Below are 21,967 nucleotides of genomic sequence, written 5' to 3' on the forward strand. Positions count from 1 at the left end.
ATCCACAGATTCTGGTTTCTGAGGGAACTCCTGGAACCAGTCCTGTGATACTGAAGGGTGATTGTACAAGCTTTAGCTATGCTCCTGAGAAACTGATAAGGCCACACAGGGGGACTAGCATCAGCTCTGTGCTCCAGATCACATGAGGATGGGCTGATAGAAAATGTGGTTCAGAATGAAGTAATTTTTAAGAACATATCTTTACACATTGTCAACTCTTAAATATTGAAACCACATGATTATTTTGTTTTAAAAGTACATTAATTCTAAAAGTAATTCAATTAATTTTTTTTGAAGGAAGGTAAGGATAGGGATGAATCAGATTCAAAGTAATGAACCTTTTCCCAAGCATCATCCCATTGATATACAAATTTTGAGACTGAATATGGTATTTTAGCAGATCTTATTTTGATAACTTCTGTGAAACCACAGCTGGAGACTGCGTTCTAATCCTCCTCTTTGGCCAGTTACATGTTCGACCTATAAAATGAATTCTGGTTGTTGAGGCACCACCCATCATTAGCAGCCCACCAACACCTTATTGCCAGCCAGGACCACTAGGGGGCAGTAACTCCTAGATAGTTTCCAATGATGCAGGACACTTAACTTCCAAGCTGGCGTAAAAGTTGCTACTCAGTACTAACTTGCATTTGTTGTTATTGTTCCAAAATAGATTTTATTGCTGCTGCTAGTTGGGCATTTTAAGTATAAATATTTTTAAAGGATTAATTTTTTGGATAAAATTAATACTTACTCTTTTCTCTTTTTTCTTGAAACAGGGCAATAAATGTGTTCATAAGTGCCAACCGACTAATTCATCAAACCAACTTGATACTTCAGACCTTCAAAACTGTGGCCTGAGAGTTGTATATGTTAAAGAGATGTACTTCTCAGTGGCAGTATTGGACTGCCTTTATCTGTAAATTTTAAAGTTTGACTGTATAAATTATCAGTCCCTCCTGAAGGGATCTAATAATCCAGGATGTTGAATGGGATTATTGCCATCTTACACCATATTTTTGTAAAATGTAGCTTAATCATAATCTCACACTGAAGATTTTGCATCACTTTTGCTATTATCATTCTTTTAAGAATTATAAGCCAAAAGAATTTACGCCTTAATGTGTCATTATATAACATTCCTTAAAAGAATTGTAAATATTGGTGTTTGTTTCTGACATTTTAACTTGAAAGCGATATGCTGCAAGATAATGTATTTAACAATATTTGGTGGCAAATATTCAATAAATAGTTTACATCTGTTAAACATTTCTTTACTTGAAAAAATGCATATATATATGTGAATATATATATGATCAGAAGACCAAGACGACTTGGTGTAATGTCTAAAGAACTTCTAAGGGGAGCTTATTAGCAGTTTATCAGATAATAAAGCAACAAGAATTCCTATTTTTTTGTCCTTAATCACTCTGGGCAAAAAGTAGTTGATGGAGATATTTTTGTTAGTTACTATATTTGAGGTACTGAGTATTTTTCCAACGTTTGTTTTAAGAGACTTATGAGAAGCAGATGGCAGTTTGTAGTGTCTTCACATTCTACTGCCATTTTTGAGCTCTGTGACAATGTAAGATTAAGTCTTTCTGGTATGCTGGGCCCTAATAAGCTTTGCGCCTTTTTTCCATAAATAGCCACAACTAGTAGTAATTTGAAGCTATACCAATGCTAGTTGGTTTGAAATTGTCATGAGTGTTAATAATATTATATACACTCTTTAAATATGTACAGTTTTGTTTCACCATAGAGAAATTCTAAGAAAATTATGTATCAAGTATTCATGTTAAAGTGATTTCATTTTTCAATTATGATAAAATAAAGGAAAAAATCAGAATTTGTTTATCTTTTATAAAGATTTTAAATGTTAAACTAATTTCTGTTGATGATATAAATTTTTTGCTATAATGCAATTTAGTTATTCTTTAAAATTTTCCCATTTTAGAAAACAGATTTTTAAAGAATTACTGTCATTAGCAATACGAAAGGAAATCATCCACTTAGCTGTAAACAGGAAACGTGGAGGAAAGCAAAAGAACTGATAGACAATTGAATGAAATATCAAAAGTTACAGACATTATACTGATTTTTTTTCTTCAGTGATACTTAGCTAGTAAAACACGTATAATTGGTGATTTTAATACTGTGTATTTTAGGCATAAGCTGTTTTTCGCTCTTGGAAGCAGATGAATGGTGATTTGCAAAACAGACTTGTGAATACATGAAGGGAAAAAATACTGCTTTTCTTTTCTTTGAGCAGCAGACTTTTCTAACATGAACGAGTACTATCTTTCTTCCTGTTGTCTTTCCCTCCTTAAGAAAACTCACCTGTTAACCAGTCATGCTTCAGCTCTTTTTTTTTTTTATGTCTTTTTATCTTTCTATTCTGCTATGCAATATCTCCGTTTGTCTGTTTTCATGAAATTTACCTCCAGAAAGGAGATTTAGTCTCAGGATAATTCAGTTTCTTACATGATCCTAGTGGTTTGTGTTTTGGGATCAGGGGGTCAGATACAACTCCAGAGAACAGAAAAGTGGTTCCCAAGGGAAGGAGGAAAGGAGACATTCGTTGAACACCTCTGTATCAAGCATTTTTCTAGATTCATCAATTTCTTATAATTCTCTTTGCAGTCCTGTGACTTTGTCATCTGCCTTGCAGTTGAGGAAACTGGCTAAGAGAGCTTCAGTTACAAAACTACAAAACTGGTAATTGCTAGAGCCAGGATTTGAATTCAACATTTGTCCCCAGATTCCACACTCTTTCCACTGAACTGTATTTTATCCATTGCTGAAAATGCAGTGTTTTAGAATACAGTTTCCTTGACCAAGCTGACAGCAAGAAATGAGAAAAAACATTGTGATAAGTCTTTCTCATAAATCTAAATTTATTTTAAAGAGGGCCCCTTTTATTTGAGACCATAACTATGTTTTAGATGTTTAAAATGCCTTCTCACAATATTTTTAAACAAAATTTTCATGATTGCATTATTGTGATAACCTTGTTTGGCAAAATGAGGTTGGTAACCCAATGTAAGGCCTTCCTGATTGGTTACTAACTTGAAATAATTTCAATTTGATGGCAGATTTACCAAAACTTAGCAAGAGGAGCAACAGTGCAAGGAACATCAACACGTCTTTTATCCAGATTGACCTAATGTTAAGATTTTACCATTTTTATTTTGTCATTTGTTTGTTTTCCTTCCCTTAAGCTCCTGGGTCCATTTACCCTGGGTCATTTCCATGGCTTTTTTCTTCATGGTGTTTACTTGTGTTTTTGAAAAATACAGTCTTCTCTCTTGCCCCCTCCTCGCTGTATAATAGAATGTTCCTTGTTTTGGGTTTCCTCATGATTAGATTCAATTTAGCATTCTTGGTCAGAATACTACACGGTGGCCCATCCGCTCCTCGATGGTGTTAATTTTGGTCACTCGGTCAAGGTGGTGGTCAGTTTCTCAAATGTATAGTTACTATTTTTATCTTGCACCTGATAAGCAATCTGAGGAAGTTGTAAAGACTCTGTGTGTCAGTGTAGGAGACTCAGGTTGGATCCCTGAGGGGGGAAGATCCCCTGGAAAAGGAAATGGCAATCCACTCCAGTATTCTTGCCTCGGAAATCACATGGACAGGGAGCCTGGCGGGCTGCAATCCACGGGGTCACAAAGAGCTGGACACGATTAGCGGCTAAATAGCAACATCAATGTTTTACCCCCAGCATTTAGTATCCATTGATGATTCTTGCTTATTCAGTCTTTACTTTGATAGTTTCAAAATGGTGATTTTCCCAACGCCAGCATATCTATGTACCTGCTGACACTGTTCTACTGTCTGAATATGAACCTTCTTTCTCTCCAACCTCTCATTCATCCATATCTACCCACATGAATTTTTACAGTAACTTATTTTGGTTTTTTATTTCTTTCAACGGCTTATAATTCATTACTTATTTTGATACTTAAATGGTCTTAGATTTGATCAGTATGTGGACCTTCTATTTCAATCTGACTTCTGTGTCCTTGTGGCTTCCATGTAATTTTTTTCTGTAAGTATTAAGTATGTCCCACAATTTAGAATCAGCAGTTTTTCCAGGGAACCCTGGGGGATGATAAGAGATACACAGGTCTGGCCACTGAGTGGGCTCATTACTACTGGGCATTGTCTGCTTCTAGGCTGATTCAGACAACTAGGAAATGTGCGTGTAGAAACATGTACACACAAATCATGTATACGTACATTTTACATTTCATATGCACATTATGTGTGATTTCAGAAATCGTGAGTTCACAGTAATACCTCCAATTGCAATCCATCCTCCTAGGGTTCATTCTTACTTTCCCATTCCATATTTCTGTGTCCCTTCCCCAGAATCCCGACTCCCCGAAACATCAATATTCACTTGTTCAGTCCTACAGTACATTTGAAATAGTTTTAGAATTTCTTTTGCTCTATCACTGTAGAAAGCACACTTAAAGGACTATAAGATCGTTTACAGTTCTTTCACTCTTTTTACTCTGCCCAAGATAGGATATGTAATTACATTCTGTGTTCATGAGTTACTTGGATCAATCCTTTTTTTCTCCACTGTGATAATGTACTTTATTCTAAATAAATTGGCTTCATTTGTTTCAGTTTTCTTCCAGATTTAAGGTTCCTTCCCCCGACTCACACCACCCACTTCGCATCCTTATACATTTATTTATTAAGAGTATATAGAACATTAGCATGCTTCTAAACATAAGAATTGTCCCAAAAAGTATACTAGAGACGTGTCACTCTTACCCTTCTGTGCCATTTCCCACCCTGCCAAGTAGGTATCCAATTCCACTGTTTTTTGGTGTTTATCCTGTGTTGCTTCTTATGAAGAAAAATAATGTGTTTTTGTATCCCTCCTTTCTTATCCAAAAGGTAGAATTCATGCAGGGAAACCAACCCTCCCAGTTTGCTTCAGTTCAGTTCAGTCGCTCAGTTGTGTCTGACTCTGCGACCCCATAAATCATAGCACGCCAGGCTTCCCTGTCCATCACCAATTCCCGGAGTTCACTCAAACTCACGTCCATCGAGTCATTGATGCCATCCAGCCATCTCATCCTCTCTCATCCCCTTCTCCTCCTGCCCCCAATCCCTCCCAGCATCAGGGTCTATTCCAGTGAGTCAGCTCTTCGCGTGGGGTGGGTAAAGTATTGGAGTTTCAGCTTCAGCATCAGTCCTTCCAATGAACACCCAGGACCGATCTCAAGAATGGACTGGTTGGATCTCCTTGCAGTCCAAGGGACTCTCAAGAGTCTTCTCCAACACCACAGTTCAAAAGCATCAATTCTTTGGCACTCAGCTTTTTTCACAGTCCATCTCTCACATCCATACATGACTACTGGAAAAATCATAGCCTTGACTAGATGGACCTTTGTTGGCAAAATAATGTCTCTGCTTTTGAATATGCTATCTATGTTGGTCATAACTTTTCTTCCAAGGAGTAAGCGTCTTTTAATTTCATGGCTGCAATCACCATCTGCAGTGATTTTGGAGCCCCCCCAAAATAAAGTCTGCCACTGTTACCACTGTTTCCCCATCTATTTCCCATGAAGTGATGGGACCAGGTGCCATGATCTTCGTTTTCTGAATGTTGATCTTTAAGCCAACTTTCTCATTCTCCTCTTTTGCTTTCATCAAGAGGCTTTTTAATTCCTCTTCACTTTCTGCCATAAGGGTGTTGTCATCTGCATATGTGAGGTTATTGCTTAGGACCATTGTTTCTTGGCACATGGAGTATTTAGTGCGAAATCTGGAAGAATCAGACAAATTGGGAGAATTAGTCATTTAATATACATGCTTTTATAAAATGCAACTTTATTGGTGCTTGGTTTACATATGCCCTCGCAAAAATGAGGTATAGTTCAGTGGCATAAAATTCACCCATTTTGAGAGTTGTACAACCTGACTGCAATTCTGGAATACTTTTATCATCCTGGCAAAAATCCTCATGCCCAGATATTGGGTAATCCTTGTTCTCGCCAGTTCCAGGCAACCCTTAACCTCTTTCTGGATGTTTCATATACATAGAATCACACAATGTTATATTTCTAGTCTGGCCTCTTTTACTTAGCATAATGTTTTTGAGGTTCAGCCATGTTAGCATTTCTATCAGTACTCATTGCTAATGAATATTCCATTATATGACTCTCCTATATTTTATCTATCCTTTAAATAGTTGATAGACATTTGAGTTGCTTCCTTCTTCACTAAGATGCACAATGCTGCTGTGAACATTGCTGCTATGAACATCACCTGCCAGTCTTTTTTGTGGACATGGGTTTTCATTTCTTTTGGATGGATACCTAAGAGTGCAAATATTTGGTTGTTTGATAAATTTATATTTAAGTTTTTAAGAAAATGTCATACTGTTTTCCAGTAGTATACCATTTTACATTCCCAGCAGCAATTTAAGGGGGTTCCCGTATCTCTACATCTTCAACATCATTTGTTAATTACTGTTTTTATTGTAGGCATTCTTGTACATATGAAATGATATCTCACAGGAAAATTTCCCTAATGAATGAAGTGCAGTGTTTTTCATGTGTTTATTAGTATTTCACATGGTTCTTTTCACTTAATATCTTCAGGAATCACTCCATGGCTAAGTCTATTAGAGATCCTCTCTCGCTCTTTTTTTTTTTTTTTTTTTTTGTAGCAGCCTAGTGTTGCAGGGTGTGTAGCTACCCTAATTTATTTATCTGATCAATCTCCTATGCTTGTGTGTTCAGATAGTATTCAGTATTTTGCAAAACTACAAGTAATGCTACTGTGAATGTTCTTAAATACCTATTTCTGGTTTGAAGTATACATTCAGAGGAGACTCTTAGAAGTGGGCTTGCTACTAGTCCACAACATGTGTATATGACATTTTATTAGATACTGACAAATTCCATAAAGGTTGAGGCAATTCATATTGCGCCAAGAATGTATGAGGCAATTTACTTACCCAAAACTTCACTTAAAATTGTCAAGCTTTTGGATGTTTGACATGATGAGTGAGAAATGGTAACTCATTATACCTTCATTTGCATTTCACTGCTATGAGTAAAGTTAGGCATCTTTCATGTTTAAAGACCAATTTTGTATCTTTGTGATTTTAAGTCTGCTTATGTTTTCTTACCATGCAAAATTTATGTAGACAAAGTTATTAATTCTTCCATGAAAACATCTGGGCTTGGTGTTTTTTTTTTGTGGAGTAACTGTTTGATAATTTTATTTCTTTTATGTGAAAAAATTTTAAGCTTTCTATCTCTACAGGAGTCAGTTTGTCAAATATACTTTTCTAGGAAAGTGTCCATTTCTTTGAGTTTTCACATGTGTATTTCTATTGAAGTGAGCAAACTAATGTTTTAAAAAATTTTCTCTGTATCATAGCTGTTTCTTGGTTGCTATTTCTTATTCTGTGTATTTTCACACTCTTTTTGTTCAGTTCATACATACACTTTTTTGTTTGATTTACTTGACCTGTCTTGTACTCTGTGTTAAAGTCTCTATTAGTAGTGTGTTTCTCTGTTTCTCCCTGCATCTGTTGCAGTGTTTGTTTACATATGTGGTTACTGTGTTATTTGTTGCATAGATATTCATACCTGTTACATCCAAAATGTGAATGTGATTTTAACGTTATAAAGTGTCCTTTTCTTTTTTTCTTGTTTAGTAGTGTTTTTTAAAATTTGTCTTTTGACCTTGAGTTAAGCCCATTCACATTTATTGTCATGACTACTATGTTTGGGCTAAACCTGCTATGTTGTAATTTCTGCATGTATTATGTTATATTGTTTTTTCTACTTTCTTTGCTAAAAAAATTTCCTTTTGGTATTCAAGAAGGTTTATATTTTTATCCTCTACCAGGGAAGCCCCATTAACTATGTTTGGGCTAATTATGTATTATGTTTATTTTTTCTACTTTAAAAATTCCTTTTGGTATTTATGAAGGTTTATATTTTTATCTTAGTGGTGGCTTTGTATTAATATAGGATTTTTAATCTTTTTTTCTTAAATTTTTATTATCTGGTGTGTCAGTTTCAAATCATATCCTTTAAATGTCACCTGTTATCTAAATGAGAGTCAGTGTTCTTTTTTTACATCTTGTCCCCCTTTTCTCTTCCTTTTCTCATTTTTAATTACATTTTTCTGCTTTATCAAAACACAGAATGTGTTTTTCTTCTACCTGTTTTTTCTTCTACAAAGGTAGAAGAAATAACCCACCATTATTTCAGTGTAAATGTTACAATTAAACATATGAATACTCACATATTGTGAGCTCACATACGTGTGATTGCTCATGTATGTCACAGTCCCTTTGCCTGTTTTCTCTGTCATCTACTGGCTGGATGAAGATCATCCCCTAGAAACTTTTATAACTACACGTTTATACAGTACTCTTTGAGCTCTTGGAGGTTCAACATTATTTTCCTGTAGTCTTGTTTCTTAAAGACTATTTCAGTTGTCTATAATATCCTTAGTTCACATTTTCTTTCCTTCAGTTTCCTGAAAATTATAGCTTCACTTTTGTTTTGCTTTGTATGTTGTTTCTGAAAAGTCTGATGTAAATCTGATTTTCTTGCCTTTACATTATTTGTCTTTTTGCCTGGAAATGCAAGGATTTTTTCCTTATTTTCAGAGTCTAATAGTTTTATTAGGATATGTATCAGAGTTGGTCATTCCAGGTCAGTGTTCCTGGTACTTAATGGGTCCTTTTTATGTGTAGATTGAGGTCTTACTTTATTTCTGTAAAGTGATCTTGGGTTACAGTTTTAAATACAAATTCTACAAATTCTATTCCATTCTTTTGTCTTTCTGGGACATTAATTAACATGTTGAACTCTCTTTGCCTGTCTTCCACTTTCTTTGTGACCTTTTACTTTTTGCTTTATTTCTTTATCTGCCTGCTTTTCGTCAAGAATTTTTGTTAATTTTTTATCCAAGTCTACTCTCTCAGACACTTAGTAATTTAATCTTTATTTCTGGTGTAATTTTTTCCCTCCTACATTTAGTCAACTCTCATCTTTCCCTATTTCTGTGCATTTCTGTCCTTAGTACTTGTATTTCTGATTTAATCTACTTTTTTCATATTGTTGTTCAGTCACCCAGTCATGTCTGACTCTTTGTGACCCTATGGACTGCAGCATGCCAGGCCTCTCTGTCGCTGCCCATTTCCTGAAGTTTGCCCAAGTTCATGTCCATTGCATTGGTGATGCCATCCAGCCATCTCATCCTCTGATGCCCTCTTCCTGTTCTCCTGCCCTCAATCTTTCTTAATACCAGGGACTTTTCCAGTGAGTCAGCTGTTCGCATCAGATGACCAAAATATTGGAGTTTCAGCTTTAGCATCAGTCCTTCCAGTGAGTATTCAGGGTTGATTTCCCTTAAGATTGGACTGGTTTGATCTCCTTGCAGTCCAAGGGACTCTCAGGAGTCTTCTCCAGCACCACAGTTCAAAGGCATCAATTCTTCAGTGCTCAGCCTTCTTTATGGTCCAGCTGTCACAGCCGTATGTGACCACTAGACAGACCATAGCCTTGACTAACTATAGGCACCTTTGTTGGCAGAGGCATGTCTCTGCTTTTCGACATACTGTCTAGGTTTGTCATAGTTTTCCTGCCAGTAAGCAAACATCTGATTTATTGGCTGCAGTCACCATCCACAGGGATTTTAGAGTCCAAGAAGAGGAAATAGAGGGGGGAAAGTGGAAGTAATTTTTCATATACCACATGCTTATTTGAGGATATTTTATTTAGTTGGGGTGGACTTGCTCAGTTTTCTTTAGTGGCTTATTTTTGGAGGATTTTTAGCAGCAAAAAATGGATTGTGTTGCTGTAGGGGAAAGAGCCCAGTGTACCCTGTTTCTTTTCGCTGGATACTTAGTTTCTGCTTCTGCATTCCTCCTTTTCTTCCACTGCCTTGTTCTCCGGATGCAGTGCTTCATCAGAGCTGCCGCATCCAGCCCCTGCAACTCATGCTGTGAGCTTTCTATCAAGTACTCACCTGTGCTCAGAGTCTTGGCCTTTAATGTTGCACTTTCTCTTTCTAGAGATTATTTTATTGTTGCTTTTTCCAAGTCCTCTTTTCCTTTCTGCTCCTTTTCAGAGACTCTTAAACTTCCCCTTACCTGCTCTCCTGGCTCACAGGCTTGCCAACAGCAGGAGAGAAGTGAGAACTGTCAGATTTTTCCTCTCTACTCACTGGTGATTTGAAAGTTGTGGCATTCACTGTCTCCTAGGTACACTGAAGGCATAAATCAGCTAACATTTCATTTACTCTTATTGAATCTGTCATTTCAATTAGGATATCAAATGTCTTTTAGGATATTAAGAATCAGATGGCCACTGTTGTTCTCCAAACCTGGCATTTCCTTTCTCAGTTTTTCCAGTAATTTTGCTGGTTTGTGAAGTCCCCAATTCCTGAAACCTATGGATTAAAAGACTCAGGTTTGGAGGTGAATGAAGACTCTGTGTTTAAGGAGGCAGGCTTCACTGAGAGGCTGTGGACTAGCTCAGTCCTTCCAGTCTCCTTCCTCTACAGGCAGCACTGGTAGGAAGTCAGCTTCTGGTCTTGCTCTGGTCTTGGCACACTTGCTCTTATCTTGCAGGTTAGCAGTGGGAGACAGTTTTCTATTCTGAGAAAGTTCTAAGTGGCATACTCATGTTGGCTAAACTGGGATATTCCTGGGCTTCAAATTAAGCAATTATGTGTCTGAAAAGTCCAAAGGTCATTTCCAGCCCTCCAATGAACTCTGCAGACCAAATGTGATAAATGTAAAAGCATGCATTTTGAGTAAAACTTAGTGTTATTAATGAGGAGTAGGCCCAGCAGAATCAGTCTACCCTGGCTGTCATGAAATATCATAGACTGCATGGCTTATACAACAAAATTTCATTTTCTCACAGATTTGGAGGCTGGAAGGCTAAGATCAGCAACAGAAAAGAGGATCAGCAAAGAGAATGCTGGGAAAACTGTTGAACTTCAGCTGTGTTAAGGAAAACCTAAGATAGATGGTCTCATTTGCCAAAATTAATACTAAAGGAGGGAGGGAACCCATGAAGGAAACACACAAGAATTTAAAAATGAATTTGCATACCATGCCTTTCAACTACAAGAAATAAGCAGAAGGAAAATGTTCTGAAGATGATTCTAAATAACATTACCTTGTAAATGTGCTAAAGTGTTTCACTCAGCATGAAATAATCAAGATATTTGTTTTGTTTTGTAAAGATGCTAAATAAGAGAACAGAATGCTTCAGAAATGATATCTTATCACCTGGCACAGTGCATGAAAAGCTACAAATTATCAACAGGATATTATACTAAATGGAATTTGAAAAAAGAAATTATATAGATTGAATTCCAAATGAAATTAAGATTTAAGGTGGGGGCAATTATAGCAATCTATTTCACCTATTTTCTTGATCGATATTTATATTTGAGCTCTTTTATGATGTTTATGCATTTCTCTTTTCTATTAACACATTTTCCAGAAATTGTTTTAGAGCATTTTTATGATTTTGACAGTTTGACATTTATAGTCCAAGCAGAAGTGCTAAGCTTTTTCAAGCATGTGTTACTAAGGTCTTTGAGAAAATAAACCCAGTCATTTGATACCACTGCAGGGAAATAGCAGTCATCTTTCTAAATCACATCAGCTATTCATAACAGCATATTTAATATCTCATTTCATCTACAACTACCCTACAGGGTCTGGCTTTGCGAATATAGTTGGAAAATTATTCTCCGAATACCATTATACTTATCAGCATATTCCTTATTTTCCTCTTTTTTTGATGGTGCACACAAGCCCCCCATGAGTTACTTCCTCCAGACTCTATCCTTGAAGGAAACTGCTCCATTCATGGTCATTGCTAAAGAAAAGGGATCTTGGCTATTTCAATGTGACATTTCCCATCTACACTGATTGGAACAGGGGTGGAAACCTTATCCAAGGACAAAAATTACTGGGACTGGCTTTGGAGAGAGCTGTTCTGTAGTACGTCTCTGCTCAACCATGGCCACTACAGCCAGGCCACTTCAATCTTGCTCTAAATTCTAAGCTAGGTAATTCTGAAAGTCAGCTGACCATGGGAAAGGAAATTAAAATGATACAATGAAGCTATAAAGCAGAAGAAGCACATACCAGCCCACGGTAGGAGGAAGCAGAAAGGATGAGGTGGAGAAAACCGATCAGAGGATAAATTGTCAGTTTGTAGTGAAAAAGCAGGTGTAGAAACAAAAATAAACAGCAGAATCACTCAAGTTACATTTAGCTGAAAATTCAATTGACTGCTATTGAGAGAAAATAATCCAATTCTCAGCCCTAGTTTGGTTCTAGAATGACCTTTCAGTACTGCATCAAACTTTGCTCTGCTGTGCAGATATATCTCAGAGATATTGCAGGTTCAATTCCAGATCACCACAATAAAGCAAGTTTTTTTCATTTCCCAATGTGTATAAAAGTTACATCTATACTATACTGTAGTCTAGTAAGTGCACCATAGCTTTATGTCTAAAAGACAATGTACATGCTTTAATTAAAAAATACTTTATTGCTAAAAGTGCTAGCCATCATCTGAGCCTTTGAAAGGTGAAACTGTTAGTCATTCAGTCATGTCTGACTCTTCTGTGACTACATGCACTATAGCCTGCCAGGCTCCTCTGGCCATGGGATTCTCCAGGCAATAATACTGGAGTGGGTGGTCACTTCCTTCTCCAGAGGATCTTCCTGACCCAGGGATCGAACTGCGATCTCCTGCATTGCAAGCAGATTCTTTACCGTTTGAACCACCAGGGAAGCCCATGTGAGCCTTTGAGTTGTAATCTTTTTGCAATAGTAATATCACAGATAACTGATTATAGATGACCATAACAAATACAATAACAATGAAAAGTTTAAAATATAAAAATTACTGAAATGTGTCGTGAAGATGCAAAATGAGAGATGCTACTGGAAAATTTGCTTGACACAGGGTTGCCACAAACCTTCATTTTATAAAACGTACAATATCTGTGAAGCATAGTAAAACAAGGTATACCAGTAATTCCTTACTTCTTCAGGGGTGCCCAATGTTTCTCCTTTCTTTTAGTCATATTATTTTACAAATCCCCATTGCTTGGTTGTCGGAGTGAGCCTGGTTCTTACAACCCATATAGCCTGACCTACATTGCCTAATAGTAGTGTTTAAGTAGCTCTATTCATGAAGCATTGGAATTTAAGTACTCAATTTTCTTAACCTATTATTCTCTTTTAATTTCTCTATTCCCCTCCCCCCACCTCTTTTTTTTTTTTTTTTCCCCTGTAAGTTACCACTGAAGTAAAAGCTCTATTTGTGGAGTACTGGTATTTAGGTACTCATTTATTTTTCTTGGAGAAGGAAATGGCAACCCACTCCAGTATTCTTGCCTGGAAAATCTCATGGACAGAGGAGCCTGGTAGGCTACAGTCCATGGGGTCGCAAGGAGTCGGACACGACTGAGCGACTTCACTTCACTTTATTTTCTTAACACATTATTCTCTTTTAATTTCTCCATTCCCTCCTTTCTCTTTTTTTTTCGCTGATAAATCACCACTGAGGTAAAGGGAGGAAAAGAAGGTTGCCGGGGGCCAGCATGAGGAATCCCGCCCGTGACAAGGTCATGCGGAAGGAAGCCTGACAAAACGCAAGGACGTGATCGGCTTCAGGGGTTCCCCCTGGAATTTCCTGAGCTTCCACCCCCCAAGACCAGAATCTGCCTGCTTTACTGTGTTATGCTTTCCACCTCCTCTTCTGTCATTAACAGGGGGCTGTCCCCCCACCACCTTTTTCTGGAAAAAATTAGAGCTTTTAGATAATAAATCTCCTGAGCATAATATGAGTGTTTCAATCCAAAAACCCCTCTGATGGCTTTCTAGCCTGCCTGCAGGACTCGTACAGCTGCGCATGTGATTGTTTAAGGCCTCCTGACTGCGACTGTGGGAGGCACAGGAAGCTTAAAACATCCTAGGAATATAGGGGCTTCCGAGGAGTCAAAATCATTAGAATAGGACTGATTAAAGGTTTCATTTGTTGAGCCAATACCTGCTGCCAAGTTTTCATATCTTTTATTTGTAGAGATAGTTGGTATATAGAAAAACAGGTAGTAGACCTGGTATTAGCAACATTAGATCTTTGAGTTAAGGACTTTCTTTGTTATAACCCACCGCACCTTTTTCTACAGGAATGTGACTTTATTTAGTACTTTGAGGGTGATGCAGAGTAAAGAAAAAACACTTCTAGGGAAAAGGAGTTTTCTGGTTGATAGAAAATTATCCAGGAAGAGAGCCATAAAAATGTTAACAGGCCTCTTGGCCAGAACATAATGTAAACCACCTGAGACCTTTTGTATACGGGAGGGTATGCAAAAAGAAAGCCTGGTCTCAATGAGGGTCAGGACTGCTGCCCCTGCATAACTCTGCATATTCTATTATTTCTTTATGTACAACTTGGGGTATATAAGCTGATTTTGAAAAACAGTTTTTGAAGTCTTGCACCAATGCTGGGCTTCCCCATGTCGTCCTTTTCTCCCCTTTACGGCTGAATTCCCATCTGGGGCATGGAGGCTCGCCATGTCTACTTACTTGCTCCAGCTTCTAAGATCCGTGAGAGAGGGAGCCCAAGGCGGGGCACTCTCTGATATTCAAACGGACGCCGGTGGCCTAACGTAGATGGTGCAAGCTCCTTGTCTGGAATTTTATTGGCTCTCCATGTATACCAAGTTATTCAGCCTGTTTTCTCCACTTAATTTTCCTACTATACTATTTCTTCCTAATCTAATCTTATATCTCTAAATTAATAAGTTTTTCCTCACCAACGCCATCCCTGCTTCAAATTCCCTGGATCCACCGGGGCTGGACCCTGGCAGAAGGTGGGCTGATCTGGAGAGTTATCAGCTGTAGAAGTCTCCTGACTAGTCAGAATTTCTTTTTAATTTAGAAAAGAATGGTCCCTCAATTGTACTTACCACTCTCAAATAAAAGACAACTAGATTTCTAAAAACTGTTTCTCATTTTTTCTTTTCTACCTGAGGAAAAAAAAAAAAATACAACAGGTACTTCCCAGGTAACAGAAATAGCACAAAGGAAAAACAATCCCCACCTGTTCCTTTGCCTCTTGTGTGTTCAAAAATACAGAAAGTGGAAAAATATGGGAAAATGATTTCAGGTGTTACTTATCTGTGATGAGTGGTCGGAAGGCTGATGTACATCATCCTCTCACCTTGATCTCCCTCCTTCCTCCCTTGAATCCATCATTCCCAAATTCAAAATGCCTAAGGAAACACTCCAACACTCATAGCTGCTTCTTGATTGGACACCCCAGTTATCTGGTCCTCAGAAACCTAGGTTCAAAGTCTAAAGCTGCACTTGTTGCTTTTAACCTTGCGTATTCTCTAGTATTTTCTAACAAGGCGAATGGTGTTATCATCTTCCCAATTGTATCTTAAGAACATTAGGCTTCTGAGATGGTGCTAGTGGCAAGGAACATGCCTGCCAATGCAGGAGACATAAGAGACACGAGTTCAGTCCCTGGGTCGGGAAGATTCCCTGGAGGAGGACATGGCAAGCCACTCCAATATTCTTGCCTGGAGAATCCCATGGACAGAGGAACCCGGCAGGTTACAATCTGTGGAGTTACACAGAATCGGACACAACTGAAGCAACTTAGTGTGCACGCACACATTAAGAACATACTAGTTTGCGAGTAGCAACAGGAGGGTTTTTTTTGTTTGATATAACAAGACTTTTTTTTTTTTAGAAGGCAGTTGCTGATGTTGGTTAAGTGACAACACGAGATTTTTGAAGTGGTTCCTTCAGTTGCTTCAGTGGTGGAGTCCAGACTCAGGGCAGGATGAAAAGAAGAGGGGTTGCCTTTCCTATTTTATCATGTAAAACAAGAACCTTTCCAGGGCCCTGACAGTCTTCTACCTATAGTTTCACTGACCAGAATTATGTCATTGTGTCATGTGGTCATCTCTGCCTGCGAGGGAGTCTGGGAAAACAACCTGTCTTGCCTTGTGTTGGGTACGAATTTCTTCTCTTTGTAAAGGGGATTCTCTTAGCAAGGAAGGGACAAGGAAAGAATGTTGAGGTCCTTGCAAGATGGTGAGAAAAAATTTACACCTGGTTCAGTGGCTTTTTCAAGCCTCGAAATGTCTTGCATTTGACCTTTTTTAGAATTGCTCTTGCCACATTAACTCTAGGATTTACAGGGAGTTTATGTATCCTGGACCTAAGAAAAATGAGTTTCTAAGGACTGTAACAGTTCAAGCACCTGTACTTGTGTTGTGCTTGGTCACTCAGTCATATCCCACTCTTTGGGATCCCATGGACTGTAGCCCCCCAGACTGCTCTGTTCATGTAATTCTCCAGACAAGACTACTGGAGTGGGTAGCCATGCCCTCCTCCAGGGGATCTTCCCAACCCAAGGATCAAACCCAGGTCTCCTGCATTGCAGGCAGATTCTTTCCAATTTGAACCACCAAGGAAGTTGCAAATGACTTTGTAAATGACGTTGGAGAAATTAATAACCACTACTATGAGATGCAGGCTGTGCTGGAGAGTGGGCACCTGGGTTGGAGGAGGATGCTGGGTGACTCCTAACTGTAAAAACTGAAGTGACCCCAAAGTCAATGGCTTCCTTGAATGAAAATGGACACTCAGCTGGGCATCGGTGGGTACTTCCCCTAGCTCAGGCTCAAATCCTGAAATTTGCTCTTTGTCCGAAAAAAATTTAAAGCTACAGAGTTGTAAGAATTACGCAATGTAACAATTTAGAATTGTTATATAATATATGATCATTATTGTTGAGTCAGTTGCCAACATTACAAGCATCATGACCCTTATCCTCAATACATCAATCACCATGTATCTCTAAGAGTCAATACATTCTCTTACATAACCACAGGTCAGTTACCAAATTTGGAAAATTTCGTATTGATTCCTATTTCTTGACAGATGGTCCATATTTAAATGTTGCCTCTGTCCCCGTGCTGTTCCCTCCCTTCACACAACCCCGATTCGAGGAGCCAGTCAGGGATTTTGAGTTGCAAGGAGTTGCCTCGTATCTTCAGTCTCAATGATTATCTTTTCATGACACTGATATTGTTTGAAGATGGTGGGCTGTATGGAATTCTGTCGATTCGGGTATGTCTGATTGTTTGTTCATGAACAGACTCAGGTCTGCATTCGGCAGGGATGTTGTGGGAGTGATGCTGCGTCCTCGGCACATCGCACCCAGGTGCACGTGGTGTCAGTGGGTCCCATTGTTGGCCATGGTAACTCTGATAACTTACTCCCCTGCAAGGTACCCCTTTGCCTTGTGCAATATAAGTAATCTGTGGGAAATACACCTTGAAATTGTGTAAATATTTAATTTTTTAAGAATATTTAATCAACTGATCTTTTCCTGAATCAATTATTAATAAAGTTGGTTATAAAATAGTGATTTTTTAACTCTATCAAAATTTATGTCTTTTTATTCCCTCCCTGTCCTGTTCCTTCCTTTCATCCTTCCCTTCCTCCCTCCCTCCCCTGTTTCCTTCTTTCTACTTTCTTTATATATATATATGAATATACATATATTTGTGTCAGTATAGAATAATGGACCATTCTTGAAAGTTCTCTGTTACCCGTTCCTCTCATTGTTCATTTTGTTGCTCGGATTGACCCCAATTTGGCCAGTATGAGTCCCTTTATGCCTTCTCCTATTTCTTTTTTTATCTCTCATTTTTAAAGCATTTTTTTTAAACTTTCTAGCAAAGAAGATACCCAAGGTTTATCTTGTACTGCTTCTTTCCTGGCTCAGAAATCATTTACTTCTCCAAAGAGAACGGTATTTAGAAGTGAAGGCCTAGGCTAGATGTGCTTATTGCATTTGCGATGTCTCAGCAGTCAGAGCTAGGAATTAAGTTTTTGTGTGTGTGTGTGTGATTAGTTTATATTTTTGTCTTCTAATTCCAATGCAATATTATAGAATTCTTCTTGGCCATGTTTGTATCTCCCTTCTGCTACAAAGAAAATACTGATTCCTAACAAAATCAGTGTTCATTTATTGGTGCCACCCTGCAGTAAACACAAAATAGTTTTTAAATAACTGAAATCCATGTCACTGCTATCAAGAAAACTATTGTTCAAGATACTTTGTAGTTCTGTTTGTCCTTCAGTCAGTCAGTTCAGTCGCTCAATCGTGTCCGACTCTTTGTGATTTCATGAATTGCAGCATGCCAGGCCTCCCTGTCCATTACCAACTCCCGGAATTCACTCAGACTCATATCCATTGAGTCGGTGATGCCTTCCAGCCATCTCAATGCTCTGTCGTACCCTTTTCCTCCTGCCCCCAACCACTCCCAGCATCAGAGTCTTTTCCAATGAGTCAACTCTTCCCATGAGGTGGCCAAAGTACTGGAATTTCAGCTTTAGCATCATTCCTTCCAAAGAACAGCCAGGGCTGATCTCCTTTAGAATGGACTGGTTGGATCTTCTTGCAGTCCAAGGGACTCTCAAGAGTCTTCTCCAACACCAGTTCAAAAGCATCAATTCTTTGGCGCTCAGCTTTCTTCACAGTCTAACTGTCACATCCATACATGACCACTGGGAAAACCATAGCCTTGACTAGACGGACCTTTGTTGGCAAAATAATGTCTCTGCTTTTCAATATGCTATCTAGGTTGATCATAACTGTCTTTCCAAGGAGTAAGCATCTTTTAATTTCATGGCTGCAATCACCATCTGCAGTGCTTCTGGAGCCCAAAAAAATAAAGTCTGACACTCTTTCCACTGTTTCCCCATCTATTTCCCTATAGTGATGGGACCAGATGCCATGATCTTCGTTTTCTGAATGTTGAGCTTTAAGCCAACTTTTTCACTCTCCTCTTTCACTTTCGTCAAGAGGCTTTTTAGTTCCTCTTCACTTTCTGAGAAGGCAATGGCACCCCAGTCCAGTACTCTTGCCTGGAAAATCCCATGGATGGAGCAGCCTGGAAGGCTGCAGTCCATGGGGTCACTGAGAGTCAGACATAACTGAGTGACTTTACTTTCACTTTCACTTTTCACTTTCTGCCATAAGGGTGGTGTCATCTTCATATCTGAGGTTATTGATATTTCTCCTGGCAATCTTTATTCCAGCTTGTGCTTCTTCCAGCCCAGTGTTTCTCATGATGTACTCTGCATATTAGTTAAATAAGCAAGGCTGTATATTGTCACATATACATACTCCTTTTCTTATTTGGAACCAGTCTGTTGTTCCTTGTCCAGTTCTAACTCTTGCTTCCTGACCTGCATATAGTTTTTTCAAGAGGCAGGTCAGGTGGTCTGGTATTCCCATCTCTTTCAGAATTTTCCACAGTTTATTGGGATCCACACAGTCAAAGGCTTTGGCATAGAGGTAATATAGTCAAAGTCCTGTGCTCAAAGATTCCCTGGGCTTGTTCTGTTTTTGTTTTCCCTGTAGTTATGTTTTATCTTTGGTTAAGTTCACTCGTTTCTATTTGTTTTGAATTTTAGTTCTGCCCACCTCTTATTTAATTAGTTATATTTTTAAATATTTAAACTATTAAAGTAGTTGCTGAAATCTAAACCACATAATAAGATTTCAGAATTGTGCCCATGGTTATCCTGGATTTTTCTCTCCTCCACAGTTATCAAATACTCTCTCTTGTATTTCTGATACTTTTCTGGGAAAAAATAAAAGCCATCATCAGCTCTCAGCTTTATTTCCTCAGTTGCCTCCTAGCTGATCTTGCCTCCTTTTGATACAGTAGTTCTGAGTCTTAGTTGTACAATCTTAGAATGGAATCATCTGAGGAACTCTAAAAATTACTGATGACTAGTTCCACCTCCAGAGACTGTAAATAATTATTCTGAAGAGGAACTTGGGCATTGGATTTTTAAAAGCTACCAGATCACTTAAAAACCACCGAGATGAGAGCCACTGGGCATCATTGGTCTTCCACAAATGCACATCTCATCATGTTACATCCTCTGCTTAAAATTTTCCATAACTCTACTGCCCACAGCATGAACACCTGACTCCCCAGCAGGGCGCTTACGATCTGGTCCAGCTTATCTCTCCAGCCAGACTTCCGTCCCTTCCCTCAGCCCTCCTTCCCTATGCTGTATGAGCCATCCAGACTAAATTGTTTTTATCCCCAGGAATCTACTATAAACTCAGTCGTCTCCAGACCTTGGCTGTTTCTTCTATTTAAACTCCCTTCATCTTATTCTTTATCTGGGTAATACTTACTCATCATTTGGGAGCCATCATAACTATAACTTTTTTCAATAACACTTTCCTTTTCCATTCTTTCCAACTCTGTTAGAAGCGCCTGCATGTTCTTCCTTGAATCCACCTCTTGCTCTATTGACTTGTAAACTTTATGAGAGTCGGAGCCAGTCTGACTTCATCGCTTGATAGCACCAGTACCTTCCACTATGTTTGGGCCACTCTGTCAATCACTATATGGTGAAATGAATGACTGAGTGAATAAGCAAATCCATTTGAAATGTATTGTTTTGAGAGAATCCTTTTGCGATAATCAAAAGCTGAAATCTCCACTGCTAATCCAGGGAGAGAAACAGGTAGTCTTGGGGTGAGAGTGTGGCAGGTGGGCAGATGCTTGACTGACAGGTCCCATTAGTTAGTCCGTATGATAATTTATCATAAAAAAGTATTTATGATGTCAAGAGACGTGCCTTGGCTACTGTGGGTAAACATGAAATAATATTACCTGAGACATGGAATATTTTCTTTTTCTGCAGAGCTCACAGCGTTCTTATGTACCAGCCCCCCAACCACCACTTCTTAAAATTAGGTAATAGAGGAAACTTTTAAAGATTATATGATTTAATCTTTTAATTTTACAGATGAAGATTCTGAAACCGGAGAAGTTGAGTAACTTCCCCAAAGTCATGCAGCTGGTTATGATCATAGATTTGTATCATTTTTCTGCTTAGTTGAAAATCTGACTCACTTCTCTAAATTTAGCATCCCACTTGGTAAATTTGTGTTCCTGACCATTACCACAGCTATATTTTCCCAATAGGTGGATGAGATTTTTCCTGATCTAACTGGCCCCCTAACACACACATCTGTAGAAATATGAACACAGTAATCAAGCCCTCTTGCCATCTGCTCTGAACATGCCCAACTCCCTGTCTCATTCCAGAGTGCATTTTTAAAGCTTGCTTTGAAAGGGCCTCGTGTTTTTTTCAGACATTGTCAAGAATTCATCTTGAAAATTACAAAACCAAAATATGTTGAGTAAATTAAGATCCATTTTCTCTGACAGCATTTGGTCTAGGCAATGATTGCAAAAGTTCCATCTGCATTTTATAAGATGCTTTTCTATGAGTACAGTTTCAACGACTTAATGTAGGAGTGTACTTCCGATGTGAATTTGACCATTGCTGTTTCTGCCGCAGACATATAGAGGCCTGTGGTCTTCAGGGCTTTTCATCAGAGCACCACGTCCGAGAGCATTCCTTTCTGTGAGAAATATTTGTTGTGGCAGTGTTCTCTCTCTTGGGATCATAGCTTTCAATCTTTTAAAGTGCAGTTTGTCTCAGAACTTTCATTTTTACAAGTTTTGAATTCCTTTTTATTGCCTTTTTTTATTTCTTTACTTTCCTAGACAGAATTTCTTGGAGTAAACACAGGGGAAATGGCAGCATTTTTCATAGGAGTGTGGATTTTTCTTTTTTTCTTTTTTTTTTTGCATGTGTGATAAGTAAAGGGTTGGCCTGGAAAGGAAAAGAAAGTATGAAACAGATAAAAAATACATATATATGATGCCAATCTATTCCTGTTTCTGTGATCTCCCTTTTATTTATTAAAATATTCATTCAATAAGTATTTATTTGGTGCCAAGTGTGTGCCAAACACTGTGCTAGGTGCTTAATATTATATAATAGTATATTACATAATATACT

General features: G+C 38.3%; 1 protein-coding gene across 2 annotated transcripts in view; it reads left to right on the forward strand.

Annotated features, from left to right (window-relative positions):
• PDCD10 (programmed cell death 10) overlaps nt 1-1,733 on the forward strand; it is a 46,260-nt gene extending 44,527 nt beyond the window's left edge. For both annotated transcript variants that reach the window (XM_068965628.1, XM_068965636.1), the window contains exon 8: nt 780-1,733. In XM_068965628.1, the coding sequence (XP_068821729.1) occupies nt 780-861 (82 nt within the window). In that variant the 3' untranslated portion in view covers nt 862-1,733. The remainder of the gene's footprint in view (nt 1-779) is intronic.
• Nucleotides 1,734-21,967: the final 20,234 nt, after the last annotated feature.

Source organism: Capricornis sumatraensis, chromosome 1 (genome assembly GCF_032405125.1).
Source record: "Capricornis sumatraensis isolate serow.1 chromosome 1, serow.2, whole genome shotgun sequence".
Taxonomy (NCBI): Eukaryota; Metazoa; Chordata; class Mammalia; order Artiodactyla; family Bovidae; genus Capricornis; species Capricornis sumatraensis.